This window comes from Lytechinus variegatus, chromosome 1 (genome assembly GCF_018143015.1).
Source record: "Lytechinus variegatus isolate NC3 chromosome 1, Lvar_3.0, whole genome shotgun sequence".
In the NCBI taxonomy this organism is placed as follows: domain Eukaryota; kingdom Metazoa; phylum Echinodermata; class Echinoidea; order Temnopleuroida; family Toxopneustidae; genus Lytechinus; species Lytechinus variegatus.
Window position 1 is genome coordinate 88,497,219 of NC_054740.1, and position 14,632 is coordinate 88,511,850.

General features: G+C 36.8%; 1 protein-coding gene across 1 annotated transcript in view; it reads right to left on the reverse strand.

Moving 5' to 3' along the window:
• Window positions 1–14,632, reverse strand: part of LOC121432224 — a 111,181-nt gene that overhangs the window by 42,313 nt on the left and 54,236 nt on the right. Inside the window, exons 39-57 of the mRNA XM_041630080.1 lie at window positions 13,970–14,215; window positions 13,456–13,698; window positions 12,414–12,665; window positions 11,708–11,947; window positions 11,143–11,388; window positions 10,498–10,740; window positions 9,520–9,762; window positions 9,014–9,253; window positions 8,396–8,635; window positions 7,493–7,735; window positions 6,515–6,760; window positions 5,871–6,116; window positions 5,231–5,473; window positions 4,448–4,690; window positions 4,071–4,310; window positions 3,102–3,344; window positions 2,229–2,468; window positions 1,231–1,479; window positions 129–368 (exon numbers count right to left, since the gene is read on the reverse strand). Of these exons, the coding sequence (XP_041486014.1) occupies window positions 129–368; window positions 1,231–1,479; window positions 2,229–2,468; window positions 3,102–3,344; window positions 4,071–4,310; window positions 4,448–4,690; window positions 5,231–5,473; window positions 5,871–6,116; window positions 6,515–6,760; window positions 7,493–7,735; window positions 8,396–8,635; window positions 9,014–9,253; window positions 9,520–9,762; window positions 10,498–10,740; window positions 11,143–11,388; window positions 11,708–11,947; window positions 12,414–12,665; window positions 13,456–13,698; window positions 13,970–14,215 (4,626 nt within the window). The remainder of the gene's footprint in view (window positions 1–128; window positions 369–1,230; window positions 1,480–2,228; window positions 2,469–3,101; window positions 3,345–4,070; window positions 4,311–4,447; window positions 4,691–5,230; window positions 5,474–5,870; window positions 6,117–6,514; window positions 6,761–7,492; window positions 7,736–8,395; window positions 8,636–9,013; window positions 9,254–9,519; window positions 9,763–10,497; window positions 10,741–11,142; window positions 11,389–11,707; window positions 11,948–12,413; window positions 12,666–13,455; window positions 13,699–13,969; window positions 14,216–14,632) is intronic.

The following is a 14,632-nucleotide window of genomic DNA, read 5'->3' on the forward strand; positions in this document are numbered from 1 at the left end:
CAATAGAAGCGGACACTGAGAAGGGTACTTAAATAAACTATTTACTAATTGCATACAAATTCTTTCCCTATAAATTTATTTTTTCATTAATGGTAGGTATTCTGATGTACCAAAGCCAAGCAACAAACCTGAGATTGTGACAGTAAAAGAACATATAGCCGGATTTCCTGATGGATCAGTAGTACTGTAGGTCACTGTTGTTTCACCAATAGTGAAGTTAGAACCACTAGCAATGTCTGAAGAGACTGCTAGAGATCCAGTGTTGTCAGTTGCTACAGCATCAGACCAGGAGATTGAGGCTACAGCAAGACCTGGATCTGTTACATTCACAATGTCAGCTGGGCAAGTGATGGTTGGAACTTCACCATCTGTAGTAAACAAAAACAAAAAAATATACTTAAAACAATTCAAGCTAAACAAAACAAAAAACTATTGACAAGCAAAGTTTCTTCTGCCTTTTTAATTGACAAATCTGAGGAACTTGGTTGCTATATCTAACTGGTTATATGATCATTACTATATTTGTATTTAACACAGGTCCATAAAAGAGAGTGAAGCTATCCAAAATCTCCTTTACTGCTCTTCAATGAACTTGAATCCTAGATCGCAGGAATTTGTTCACATGAGCAGAGAATAGATGGCCATTTGTGGGGGGGGAGGAACGTTTAAGAAGAACAAAGTCTGGAGACAGGCTATGGCCTGAAACATGATTAGAACACAGCTTAATACAAATCAGAATACGTTAATGCTGAACATCTGGGGCCCGTTTCATAAAGGACTTGCAACTGTTGTATCTTCGCCATAATGGCAACTACCATGGTAACAGGGCTTAGCAGCCAATCATAATCAAGGTTTCCATGGTAGTTGCCATAATAGCAAAGTTACAACAGTTGCAATTCCTTTATGAAACAGGCCCCAGGAGTTATTGAAATTTTTTTTTTTCAAAACCTGTTAGAATTAGGATTGACTCAATTCCTTATTAAATTTGCAGTACATTTCTTTTGAAACAAAATGCAGGGTGCATGGTTATCAAGGACAGGCCTGCACTATTTGGATGCATGACGAACAGGGGAGTATTTTGAGATGCCTCTTCTTATTCATTTCTACTGACAAATTTGCTCTGAACCAATCAGATGCAAGCATTCTAGCAGCATAGAACAAATAATGGTATTCACCGACTATTGTTTCATGAAATAGGTCCCCAGGTGATATGTGGTGACAGAAACCTACCCGTTACTGTGATTGTAAAAAGACATTCCCCAACAAGTCCAGCAATATCTACGGCTGTATAGTTGATGAGATATGACCCGATGTCAAGCACAACCGGTGGTTGATAGTTAGAAGATAGGACTAGGGCCGATGTATTGACATTGTCCATAGCTGTAGGAACCTGCCAGTTAACGGTGGTATTGATTGAACCTTTGTCTGCGGCTACACTGAAGTCAGAAGAACAGTTTGTGTAACTGGGAGCCTCATTATCTGCAAATGAGAATTATCAAGTTACATTCAGAACAAAATTATCTGCAAATGAGAATTATCTAGTTACATTCAGAACAATGCAATAGTAACTCTAGATTGCATTGGTACTAATTAAAACAAAACATACCCTGCATAAATAAATATGAAGCAACTACAAATATATTCCACTACCAAAAATGAATTATATTTCAAAATTTATATTAAAATCTAAATCAAATTAATTGAAAGATGTAATATTTTTGTCCATAACTGGCAGAGAATTACATGTACATGTATCAAGAATTTACAAATCCAAGCTTAAAACTACATAAATGTCCAAACATCATACACAAGAAAATATTAAAAGTGATGAATATTTAAAGTCATTGAAATCAGGGGAGCATTTCATGAAGGAGTTTATTCGACAAGTCCCATTTTATCTGACAGTTGCCATAGTAACTATGCTTCTCAGCTAATCAAAATAAAGGAAAGATGTCAGATCTGACAACTTGTCGGAAAAATACGTTGATAAAACACTCCACAGGAAAATGATTTTGACCTCATACGACTGAACAATGAATAAATGCATATTTTTATGCTTGTTTAAAAAAGAGGTTTTGAGCAGGGTAGTGAACTAATAGAACAAAAATAATGATTTAGAATAGTCATATGGGCTGCTGATTACTGTTAACATTGCCTTTAACATAATGACAAAGTAACTATAATCATAGGTTCTTCTTGAAACAGGCATGCAGAGAGTGATGACTTACCTGTGACTGTGATATAAAAAGTACATTCTGCTACATTTCCTGAAGCATCTGTGGCACTGTAAGTCACAGCCTCAACCCCTACAGGGAATGTAAATCCAGACATACCACTATCAATAACTGGGGTACCATCGTTGTCAGTAGCCAGTACTGTAGGCCAACTCACAGTAGCTAATGCTGATCCAGGATCTGTTGTGGCACTCATGTTTGATGGACAATTCAGGAAGACAGGAAGTTCAGTATCTGGATGGAAAGAAATTCAAGTATCGATAAATATAAAGTCACTTAATTACATGTAATTCAGTATTGATATGCAACATCAATCATTCATGAAAATTCTTGATCATACTATTACTGTCATGATTGTCATAGGAAATGATAGAAATATTGATTAAAAAGAATGATATATGGGTGCAGTTTTCCATTTTCTCTACATGTGTCGGAGGAAAGAAGAGATAGCTGTGTATAAAATCCATACACAACGGAATTTGTAATTTGAGAAAATAGATTTCAAAGTGCTTAGAATCAATATATTTAAAGTATTTAGCCCAGAATTAATATACATTAAAAAAACCTGGTATAATAGTAAGTTTTAAAGATATTTGCCACTCTCCATCCAGATCTTTCAAGTGAAGTAGAAACTGCTTTAATTCTGTGACCACAGAAAATAGTTAAATCAAGTGGTCAATGCAACATCACTGAGACTTTAATATATAATATATACAACACACAACAAGGTGACAAGAGAAAACATTTTTGAAAGATAAAATGTCTTCATGTTCACTGTGGTTCATGTTGTAAGGAATTGTATCCACTTTTAAATTTCATATAAATACCAGACATTAGTTTACCATACATGTATTAAGCGCAACTCACCTAGAACTGTAACCTGAAATTCACAGACAATCATATTTCCTTCAGCATCAAATGCGGTATAGGTCACATTTGTCATTCCAATAGAAAAGATATCTGGAGGCTGATGTGAATCCTCAACAGAGACAACACCTACATTGTCAGTGAAGTCTGGCAAAGTCCACATCACAGTGGTTGTCATTGAGCCAAGATCCGCTGACTTGTTGATGTTGCTTGGACAGAATGAAATGCTTGGTAGTTCCTCATCTAAGGAAGAACAAAGAGGAATAGAGATGTCTTGTTTTTTATTTGGTTTAGACAGGATCAAGTCACTTTTCTGAATACCCCAATTCTCAATGATTCTGAATTTTGACTTATTTACTTCACATAGAAATGCAGAAAAACAGTTCTTTCTGGAATGTCTTATATTCACAAGAACTATTGTTTAATATTTGGGTTCATGACTGGAAATCCAAACTGGTTCTAATGATTCTGCCCAAGTAAGAAACCAAATGGGAATGAGTACTTGTGAAGGTGAATGGAGATGAAACAGTATTTTGGATAGCTAGCATATTAATATAAATACAAGAAAATTAGCATGATGGTATTGCATAGCTGCACACTGAATTATATGTACTCACAGGCACCTACTAATTTAAATCAAGAACTTCTTCATGCTAGTTGTTCACCTATTTATTCATTTTTTTTTTCAAATTGAAAAGAGCAATTTACATGTATCAGCTCAAAACTGTGTGTAAACATGGTTGTGAATAAGCACCTCACTTTATAATTATCATAAAAGGCAATTTTATTGGATAACATGTCGTATCATGATAAAACCATCAAAACAAACAATGTAAATTGGCTTTATCAGCTCTCTTTCCATCTACAAATGATCCCACTATTCACTTTTCACAGGAAATCCCTACATTTTAGCAGCAACTCTGCACTGCCATTGTCACCAAATCGATAAAAAAATACCAAGCAACAAACCTGAGATTGTGACAGTAAAAGAGCACATGGCTGAGTTTCCTGATGGATCAGTAGTACTGTAGGTCACTGTTGTTTCACCAATAGTGAAGTTAGAACCACTGGTAATGTCTGAAGAGACTGCTAGAGATCCAGTGTTGTCAGTTGCTACAGCATCAGACCAGGAGATTGAGGCTACAGCTAGACCTGGATCTGTTACATTCATAATGTCAGCTGGGCAAGTGATGGTTGGAGCTTCCTCATCTATTAAAAAAAAAACAATTGCATTAAACATCATGTATACTTTATACAACATCACACGATATACAATTTTGAGAAAGATGATAGTACAAATTGAATACAACTAGCAATGAAAAAAAATGTGAAAACAAAATACATACCTGACACAGTCACCACAAAGATACACTTAGCAACATTTCCAGACATATCAGTGGCATTGTACATGATGGTATAGACCCCAATGTTGAAGACAGTTGGTGGATCATAGTTTGAAGTAATGGTCACATTGCCATCATTGTCATTGAATCTTGGAACAGCCCAAACCACTGTTGTGTTGATAGATCCAACATCTGATGCAGTGTCAATATCATTCGGGCAAGACAGCACTGATGGAAGCATATCATCTGTGTACGGGATTAAATGTAACACAGCAATAGAAATTATTTCCCTTAACTTACAAATGCCTGCATTCATGCGTGATCCACTATACATCACTGCACAGTTTATTATGACTGGCTGCATATAATGATCAATGCAACTAAGTTCAGCCCTGTGATAAAACACTGAGCTTTGTATTATTGTACACAAACAACACTATAGCAAAGGTATGGTTTAAATTGTGAGGCTTACATTTGGTACTTTGAAAGAATGCAAGAAGTCATTAACAGACCTTAGGATTTTAAGCAAAGAAAAAATCTAAAAGGTTTACAAGGTGAGAATAATGATACTTTGCTTGTGTGTGTTTTTTAGAACTATATTTCATCTGGAAGATTGAAGTTATATATCTTTCACTTCCTGTTAATGTATCGTTTAGTTTTAGGGTTGGTCCTTAAATTTGTTGGACCTTTCCAGAAAACTTCATTGCTAAGAAAATGGAGCCGTTTCTCTGTTACTGACCAGAAGATAGTATTACTAGTGTCTGTGGAAACAATTGAAATACTCACCTGTAACATTGACATAGAAGGAGCACATGGCAAGGTTTCCAGCCAAGTCTGTAACATTGTAGGTAACCAGTGTGCTACCAATAGGGAACATCTGGCCTGGAGTATACTCGGACACCAATGAATCAATGCCAGTGTTGTCAGAGGTAGTTGGTCTCGTCCACCAAACTACAGCCGTGTCAACTGAAGGGTCGGTTCCAGACAAAATAGACTCTGGACAGGTGGTGAATGTTGGATCCTCATTGTCTGGAAAAACAGAATTCAACAATAATTTATCAGAACATATTATACAGCCAGAAACATGATAAAAAATGAATGTTTAATTTCAAAATTCATTTTAATTTTAATTCATTTTGAGGAAAAATGCCATTGGATCAAAGGTAAACAACATCTTTCATAATCATGAAAAATTTAATTCTTATATTTCAATAAAGAATCTATAGAACATGTGTTCTTGAAATGCAAAGTGTAAATAGAAACAGATGGCAGACAGTATTCAAGATACTATACACTCAGCAACTCGGAATAGATCCTATTTCATTAACAAAAAATTCAAAAATTCACCATCAGCCAATAAAATGCTAGAATTTCAGCAGCTTATAGCAATTATTATGATACTGAAATAATATCTTGAGCTATTTACCTTCCACTGTTACAAAGAAGACACATTCCTGTTCATTTCCAGCACCATCTACTGCCATGTAATACACTGCACAGGTACCAAAGGCGAAGGTATCACCTGGATTCCTGGAACCAACAATACCAACTGAACCAGAGTTATCTGATGCAGAAGGCTGAATCCAGGTAACGTTGGTGGCTTGATCAGAACCTGGGTCAGTAGACACTGACAGGTTCATTGGACAGTTCTGAATGTCAGGAAGCTCGGCATCTGATAAATAGAAGAGAGGTGAGTATACATTAGGTGCCAGAAAGATATGGTGTTCTATGTGCCAGAAAGATATGGTGTTCTATGTTCTTTGTGATCTTTCAATGATCAAGGCTTAAAGAATTGAATAAAATTGCAGTTACAGGTGGGAGTAGCTCAGGCTTTGTCTTAATCAAATTACGATCAATCTAGATTTGTGGAGCAAATCAATGATACTTGAATTGAATCTATTGCTATTCTTGGTAAGACTAGGCGAATATCTACTTTGGAGATAGGTGATCTTGCTTTATCTAAATACATTAAGCAAAAATATGAACTGTGTATCTGAGGAAAATAGGAAACACTGGGAGAGCAAGAGATGCAACATAGTTTATAACCGATATGAGAAATATCAAACTTACCAACGACAATGACTGTGAAAGGACACATGGCCATGTTGCCAGAGGAATCTGTTGCTGTGTAAGTCACCAGGGTTGGACCGATCGGGAACACATCACCAGGAGAATAATCCCCAGTCACAGTGACATTGTAAGTATTGTCCATGGCTGCAGGCTCGGTCCAGCTAACAGAGGCATTTGGAAGGCCAGTGGCAGTATTCTGCATGATATCTGATGTATTGCATATGCTAAATACAGGGTCCTCCAAATCTGTATATGCACAACATAACAGAAAACAATTGAATGAAATTAACATTGTTCCTGCTTTCATTACAAATTGAGGTCAATAAGGATTGTTCTTTAATATTTCCTTCATATTCAGCTTTCTCTTGGAGAAAACCAGAATGAGCATATTTTCAACTCAAATTTACTTTGTGACAATAGGAGAGAAAATTTTAACATACAAACAAAATCCTATCTCCTCATCAGACAAAGCTTTGGATGTGATCAATGAGAAAAAGATCTACATAATTTTATTTGCCCGTTGTATAAAGATTGTGATGGTGTTGGTGTTGAAACGATGTTTCAAGAAAGTTGTCAGCACTGCCACTGACTAAATTTTCAGTTCAGTAAGTTTCTGTGAAATCCTTGGATTTTATTTTCTGAAAAGCACTTGTCTCTGACTGTTACAATGGTAATAGGAGTTGACAATTTAGTGAGTCCTGACAACTTTCACGGAAACCCCAACCAAACGACTGATAAAAAATAAAACACTGACTGTGGCCTCGGAAATAGAAAGTTCAACACCTGGTGATCTCAACATAAGTTGAGTGTTGTGGTTAGTCCATCATTAACAGATTTTAAGTCATTGACCATTCTGTATTTCAAGATGACATAAATTTTCTCTAGAACCCAGGGGCACAGTGCTCAATGGCTTAGTACAGAACACGCCCTGGCTCAATCATATCTTTGAATGGTAAGCTTAATACGTTAATGACATACCACGGACAGTGACTGTGAACGTGCAAGTTGCATTGTTGCCATAGTTATCAACAGCTAAGTACTCTACGACCGTTGATCCAAGTGGGAAAGCATCTCCAGGTTGATAGTTGGACATGAGGTTGTAGTTGTCTGTATTGTCAGTGACCACAGGGTTTGACCAGCTGACCACTTGGGTAGAGTTACCAGTATCCAGGACAGGGGACAAAGACATTGGGCAGTACAGGAACACTGGAGATTCCTCATCTATATATTTGAATGTGGTAAGACAAGATTACTTGGTTAATCTATTCTTACTATAAGGATCTGGAATCTTCCCAACTTCTAATCTCAAACCTACATGTAATATCAAATTAAGAGCACCATCTTGATTTCCTATAATTTGAGCATATTGTCGGTGATTTAGTTTGTATGAAACCATGTACATGAGTAAATGTGAGCCATCGTTGACATGCTCTCTTAACATACAAAAAAAATCACAACTATAACTTAACTTATAATCATCATGAAGTACAAACAAGTAAAGGCTATCACATAGCCATCCAGCACAAAATAATTGGTTTGATTTTATCAATGATGTTACAAGAATATTATTTTTTTGTTTTTTACTCAATGAATCTGTTCTCAATAACTGTATTCATTTCGCACCACCATAAAATATACTAACAAATGCTCAAAAGATTGTGAAAAGCCAGGAGTGTCAAATCTACTTCTAAGACAATACAAGGGAGTCATATCATAGCTGTTTTAAATTAGCATGACTTTACACACAACTAGGGACCCTTTCTTGTGCTAAATAATAGCCCTTTGTAAACGACCTAGCATCTAAGAGCATGTTCCAGTTGTATCAAGCATAATCGTACAAACAGCTTTGTGAAATACCATCTAAGTGGAGGGTGAACTTACCACTGATGACCACATTAAAGACACATTCAGCACTGTTTCCACTCCCATCCACCGCAGTATACAAGACTGGCGTCACACCCACAGGGAAGGAATCATTGACATTATAGGTACTTGATATGGATACAAAACCAGAGTTATCCGACACAGATACGGTCCATCCCACCACCTTTGTAGCCTCCCCAGCTGGGGTGGTGAAGGTCATGTTATTCGGGCAAGCATCAAACACTGGACTTAGGTTGTCTGCAGAGAAAGGCATTTAAATCATTGAGAATTAAAGTAAGGAACTTTGCAATCTGAATGTCTGCTTGGATACATAGCACTAAGAAAGGCTAAATAAACTTTGTGTGGAGAAATTAAATGAAAATACAATATGTACATTTGTGATGATTGGAGAATATAGTTATTTACTTTGAGCTTTACAAGCATAAGACAAAATATGAATATCAGGTTTTCTTGTGTGATCGAGTGTAAATTAGAAGTTACTCCATTGCTCACGTATCTAAAGGATTGAGATGTGCACAACACCGTAGTACCTAATCATCATCTAAGGGCAGAGGAGGTTTATTGTGATCATGGTAAATGAGGTGGAGAGGTAGATGTAAGAAAGGGTAGACTCACCAGTGACATTCACAACAAATGAACAGGATGCAGGGTTCCCAGCAGTATCTCGTGTAGAGTATGTGACTGTTGTTAAGCCGATGGTGAAGTTGGAACCACTGGCAATGTCCGAGGTGACGTTGAGTGGTCCTGTGTTGTCTATGGCTACAGCATCAGACCAGTTTACAGTCACGTAGGACTGCAGGGCAGGGATGGACAGGCTGATGTCTGCAGGACAGGTGATATTTGCAGCTTCTTCATCTGTATAAAAAAATAGTGCAGAAAATCATTTTGATTGATAGTTTACCAGATATGTTAGTGCATTTTAGATCAGAGGATGTCTCATCGATTCTAATCTCTTCAATTGCTAATAGAACTGTTATCCAGTACACATCATTCCTATTAAGTCTCAAATAAAATGAGAAAAGCTTTACATCAATGGTTGAAGATTTGTATCACACCTGCCTGTGCAATGAAGAAAATCATGAAGTTCAGACGTCGAGCAAGAACATAAAATACCAACTCACCCAGCACCATGATGTTGAACATGCAGACAATGCTATTTCCAGATGCATCTGATGCATTGTATATAACAACATATGATCCAAGACCAAATACAGTCGGTGAAGCATAGTTTTCAGTGACGGTGACATTGCCCGAGTTGTCTGAGAAAACTGGGACATCCCATGCTACTGTAGCATTTGTTGATCCTTGATCTGCCGCTACTTGTAGGTCACCAGGACACATATCATATTCTGGGGCTTCATCATCTGGTTGCAAAAATAAAACCATGAAAATTGTAAAGATTCAAATTGCAGTTTCATCTCACCCTTTTTCCAATCAAATTTGTCCAGTGTTTATATAATATTTGATATGCTTTCTACAGACCAACATTACAATGACCAAAATAAAGCTTATGATGATTGCCTTGTCAGTGCAAGAATTCAAGTTATCATATGTTGCACTTACACCATTTTTGTTCAGTGCATTGCATATATCCCTGGCTTGATTACACATCGTCTTATGAGCTTGTTGAATTGTGCTCTTTTTGACAACCAACAAATTGTAAGATTCTCCTCCTCTTGATAACAAATAATAACTCCCCGAAAATAATCAAACATTTTTTAGTCCTATCCCAATTATCTAAAATCTTCCTTCCCTTGATGAGCTGCTGAAATCATAATTAGATAGTACTGCAACCATTCAATACAAAACAGATGCAACATATTCTAAAGAATTGCACAACTTTCACCCTTTCACATTATCAGGTACGTATTATTCATTTCAGAGGGAAAAACTTAAATCCTGCTTGCTGAAAGGAAATTAAGTTATATCATTAATAATACACTTCAAAAAGCCTCACTTTGGGGTCATTTGTAATAAATTCTTCAAATGATACTTGGCCAATTTCTTCTGACCAATCACTAGTAGGGTTTTATCTGTAGGAGATCTTTGATTTGGAGAACCATACTGATACCCTGGTATTTGAAAGCAAACAACCATACCTGTAACAGTCACCAAAATAGTCTTTTCTGCCTGGTTTCCAGAGGAATCCACAACCATGAAGAGAACACTGGTTTCACCGATAGGATAAAAAGAGTTTCCAGGAGCTGTTGATGATATCACATATGAGCCAGAGTTGTCTGTAGCAGTGACCGGTGTCAGTGTCACAAAGGCTCCAGCCTGGCCAGGATCAGCAGTGGTTGTAGTGCTATTAGGAGTACTGGTGAACACAGGATTTTCCACATCTATTATAAGCAAGAAAGAAGATGATACAGGAACATAGCAGAATGAATGGGCAGTAAGCTAGTATCGTGATCTACCATTTCATTTTAAGGGCTTATTTCACTTCTCTCTCCTAATACTGTACCTTCCTTCTTTCAAACTAATTTTCCAGAAAAAATCATAAAATTTGAAATGTATAGAACTTTTAAGTATGATCTGGAAATGAAACAAAAATATGTATAACATTACATGACAATTGATGGCCATTTCTATCTTATCTATTTTCTGTTGAGGATCTATTTTCTGTTGAGGATGCAGCAACCGGAGGAGTGCACATTTATCTGTAAAGCACTACCACAACCCTCATAGTTACCATGACTCTCACAGAAAGGTTCTGAAATGACACACAAGATGAATTGACGTACCTGTAACTCTAATAGTGAAAACACATGTGTCCTCATTTCCATACTGATCAGAAGCCGTATAGGTTACTTCTTGTTCCCCAATAGTAAATGACATTCCTGGATCCTCTGACCCAGACAAGGCTACAACTACTGTGTTGTCTGTAGCAGTTGGTTCTACCCAAGTCACATTGCTCTTGGAGTCACTGTTGGCATCTGTTGTCACATTAATGTCCGATGGGCAATTGCTGATGACAGGGAGCTCTTCATCTATCAAAAAGAAAAAAATATCAATTTTTATACAACAGTGCATTTTCAAATCATTCATGTTTATAGATGCTTTCAATTGTTTATTACCAGATGTTGGACAGAAAATAAATTTGAAATTTTCCATCAATCTCTACTTTTGAAATCAATTTTCATTGGTGTTCAACTTGAATTACATATTAGAAGATTATCCTTCCTGGACACACACTTTGATGTATTCAATCTTATCCAATTGTATATTCATCTGCCACCAGAATTGTTCTCTTTGTTCAAATACAAACAAACATGCTGGCTCTATTTAAAGCATTGATGTCTGACAAACCTGAGATTGTGACAGTAAAAGAGCACATGGCTGAGTTTCCTGATGGATCAGTAGTACTGTAGGTTACTGTTGTTTCACCAATAGTGAAGTTAGAACCACTGGTAATGTCTGACGAAACTGCGAGAGACCCAGTGTTGTCAGTTGCTACAGCATCAGACCAGGAGATTGAGGCTACAGCTAAACCTGGATCTGTTACATTCACAATGTCAGCTGGGCAAGTGATGTTAGGACCTTGGTCATCTGTAATTCAGAGGATTCAAGGATTCATGATAGAGATGCAATAAACCAATGATTGAGATGAGCAAAGTTCAAAGGAACTAAACTTGGAAGTGAACTCTCAATATAACTTTGAATTTTATTCATCTTGGGCATCTCCATCTCTGGGTTGGGGAGGGAGGAGGGGGATGCAAGTGATCTGTACTGACAGATGTGATCTAAGCCAATCATATACAATGACTTCAGTAGCATATATATGCTACATCAAAAACATGCATTAGTTTTGGTAGGGTGCAGCGGTCAGAGTGTAATTCAACAAGAATATGTACGCCCTGAAAGCTATGCTCAAAAGAGTCGTTTGTAACTTGAATATAAAGTAATGCATTCAATAATTCACTCTATACAAGCCTAATGGACTACATGTAATTAAGACTTTCAATCAAAGCTCTCCAGAAAACTACGTTAATCTATTTAGTTCAAAGTGTTATACCCAAGACAGTGATGGTATATGTGCAGTATCCAACCAGACCAGCTTCATCGGTTGCTGATGAATTGATGACATGCTGTCCAATCTCAAGAACCAATGGTGACTGGTGGCTATTGTTCAGTACAAGGCTGGGTGTAGGTGTGACATTGTCAGTGAATGTGATATTAGCTAGGGTAACTGTGGTGTTTATAGATCCCTCATCAGCTGTGACATTGAAGTCTGATGGGCATGATGAGAACACAGGAGCCTCATCGTCTGTAAGAGAAACAAGGCGTCATGACATTTGTTATCTTAACGAGTAGATTACCATCAGAAGAAGTAAAGATGGCAACAAGTTCAAGTCATCACTCATAGTTTGCAAACCAATGTTTTGTAATAAAGCCATTGCATACAGCAACAAAGAGGTCCCTGTACATAGCTGGCAGAAAAATGTCTCGGTATTACCATGTGGTCAAGAGAAATAAATATTCATCTTGTCTTTAGATAAGTGAAAGTCATACACAGGAGTGATTCAAATTTCTACTTTGAATATTTTGATAATTGTCTTTTTGTGCAACACTATAAAGATAATTTAGAGTGAAGTATATTCATATGTGTCCAAGTCATTATCAATAATGATACTCGTAGTACTTGTAGAGAAAATACAAACTGTTGGAATACAACTTTTGGAGAAAACATCAATTGACATTACACCGTAAATGTAAAAATCTACAACCTCAGAATAAGCAGGGAAATATTTTCTCATCTGTATGATTAAGAGGCCAACAATACTGTACATGTAAGTAACATGCTGTAACATAATATTAAAGAACATTTGGCTTTATCGAAGATAGAGAGTCAATCATTAATTTTTCATCTTAGATCAAATTGAAAGCTCTAAACCCTGTCTTATATAGACTTGCAATAGATTCAAATTACGACAACACAAATTTGTGTAGATAATTTTAGACCAATCATAGCTTGCATTGTACTACTATCCATTCTTCCCTCGACAGAGCCCTGGTTACCCGAGAACAATCGATGAACCATACGAAAATGTGCTTACCGAAAACAGAAACGCTAAACTGACACAAAGCCTCATTGCCAGAAGGATCCCTGGCTGTGAAGTTAACATAGGTCAGGCCAAGTGGGAAAGTATTCCCGGAGGTGTGTGTCGTTGTTACATTCACCCTGCCAGAATTATCAATGAATGTAACAGGTATCCATGTCACCATCGCAGTGTTTGCATTTACATCTGTACCCAGGATTGTGTTATTCGGGCAGGTAACTACTGTTGGTAGTTGGTCATCTAGAAAAAATGGAAAAGGATAGAATGACAACCGTCATTCAGTCTCATCAGATTTATATAGATTAAAAAAACATGAGTAAACAGAATACAGTGAATACATCACATCAATACATTTTTTCTATTATGGCAAGAGGAAACCTTCTAGCTTTCCAAATTCATATTTACCTCTGTGAAACGTCCCAAACCTGGTCAATATGGATTTCCCTTGCAACATCCTACCAATCACTATGGAGAATGAGCTTCTCGAATAATATAAAGACATTTTAATTACCAATGACTGTGACAACAAAGGAACAAGAGGCAGAATTTTTTGAAGGATCCGCAACACGGTATGTGACTGTCGTGGTTCCAATGGGAAATCTTGTCCCTGATGGCATAGTGGAGGCTGGATCCATGACTTGGCCAGAATTATCGGTAGCATTGACCATGGTCCAGTTGACTGCAGTGTCAGGCAGACCTGCATCAGCCACTTGAGACATGTTGGATGGACAGTTCAACAATATTGGATCTTCATTATCTGTTTAAAAAAAACAAGACATAAGCATGATAAAATGACTTGTTTTTCTTTTAGATGCAGTTGTGGATAGCTGCACCTATATTATAGAAAAAAAGGATAATCAGATCCACAACAGAGATCTGTGGGACAGCAAAAAGTTCAATTACTGAGTATCTATACAAAAAAAGCCATTACCATAATCATACAAACTAGTGATTCAACCAAGGGATCAATTTGAGATTAAAGAAATCAATGTGCCTTTGCTTTTTATCTTGGATGGCAAAAACTGAATGACCCATCAATTTGATAGATCTCAAAGTAAGATATTGTATCCAAATGATCAGGAAAATATACAGTCGTCTCTATCTCATTCTCACTGTTAGTGAAAAATATCTTGAGATGTAAACTAAACACTAGTTTTACTTTATTGGAATCATA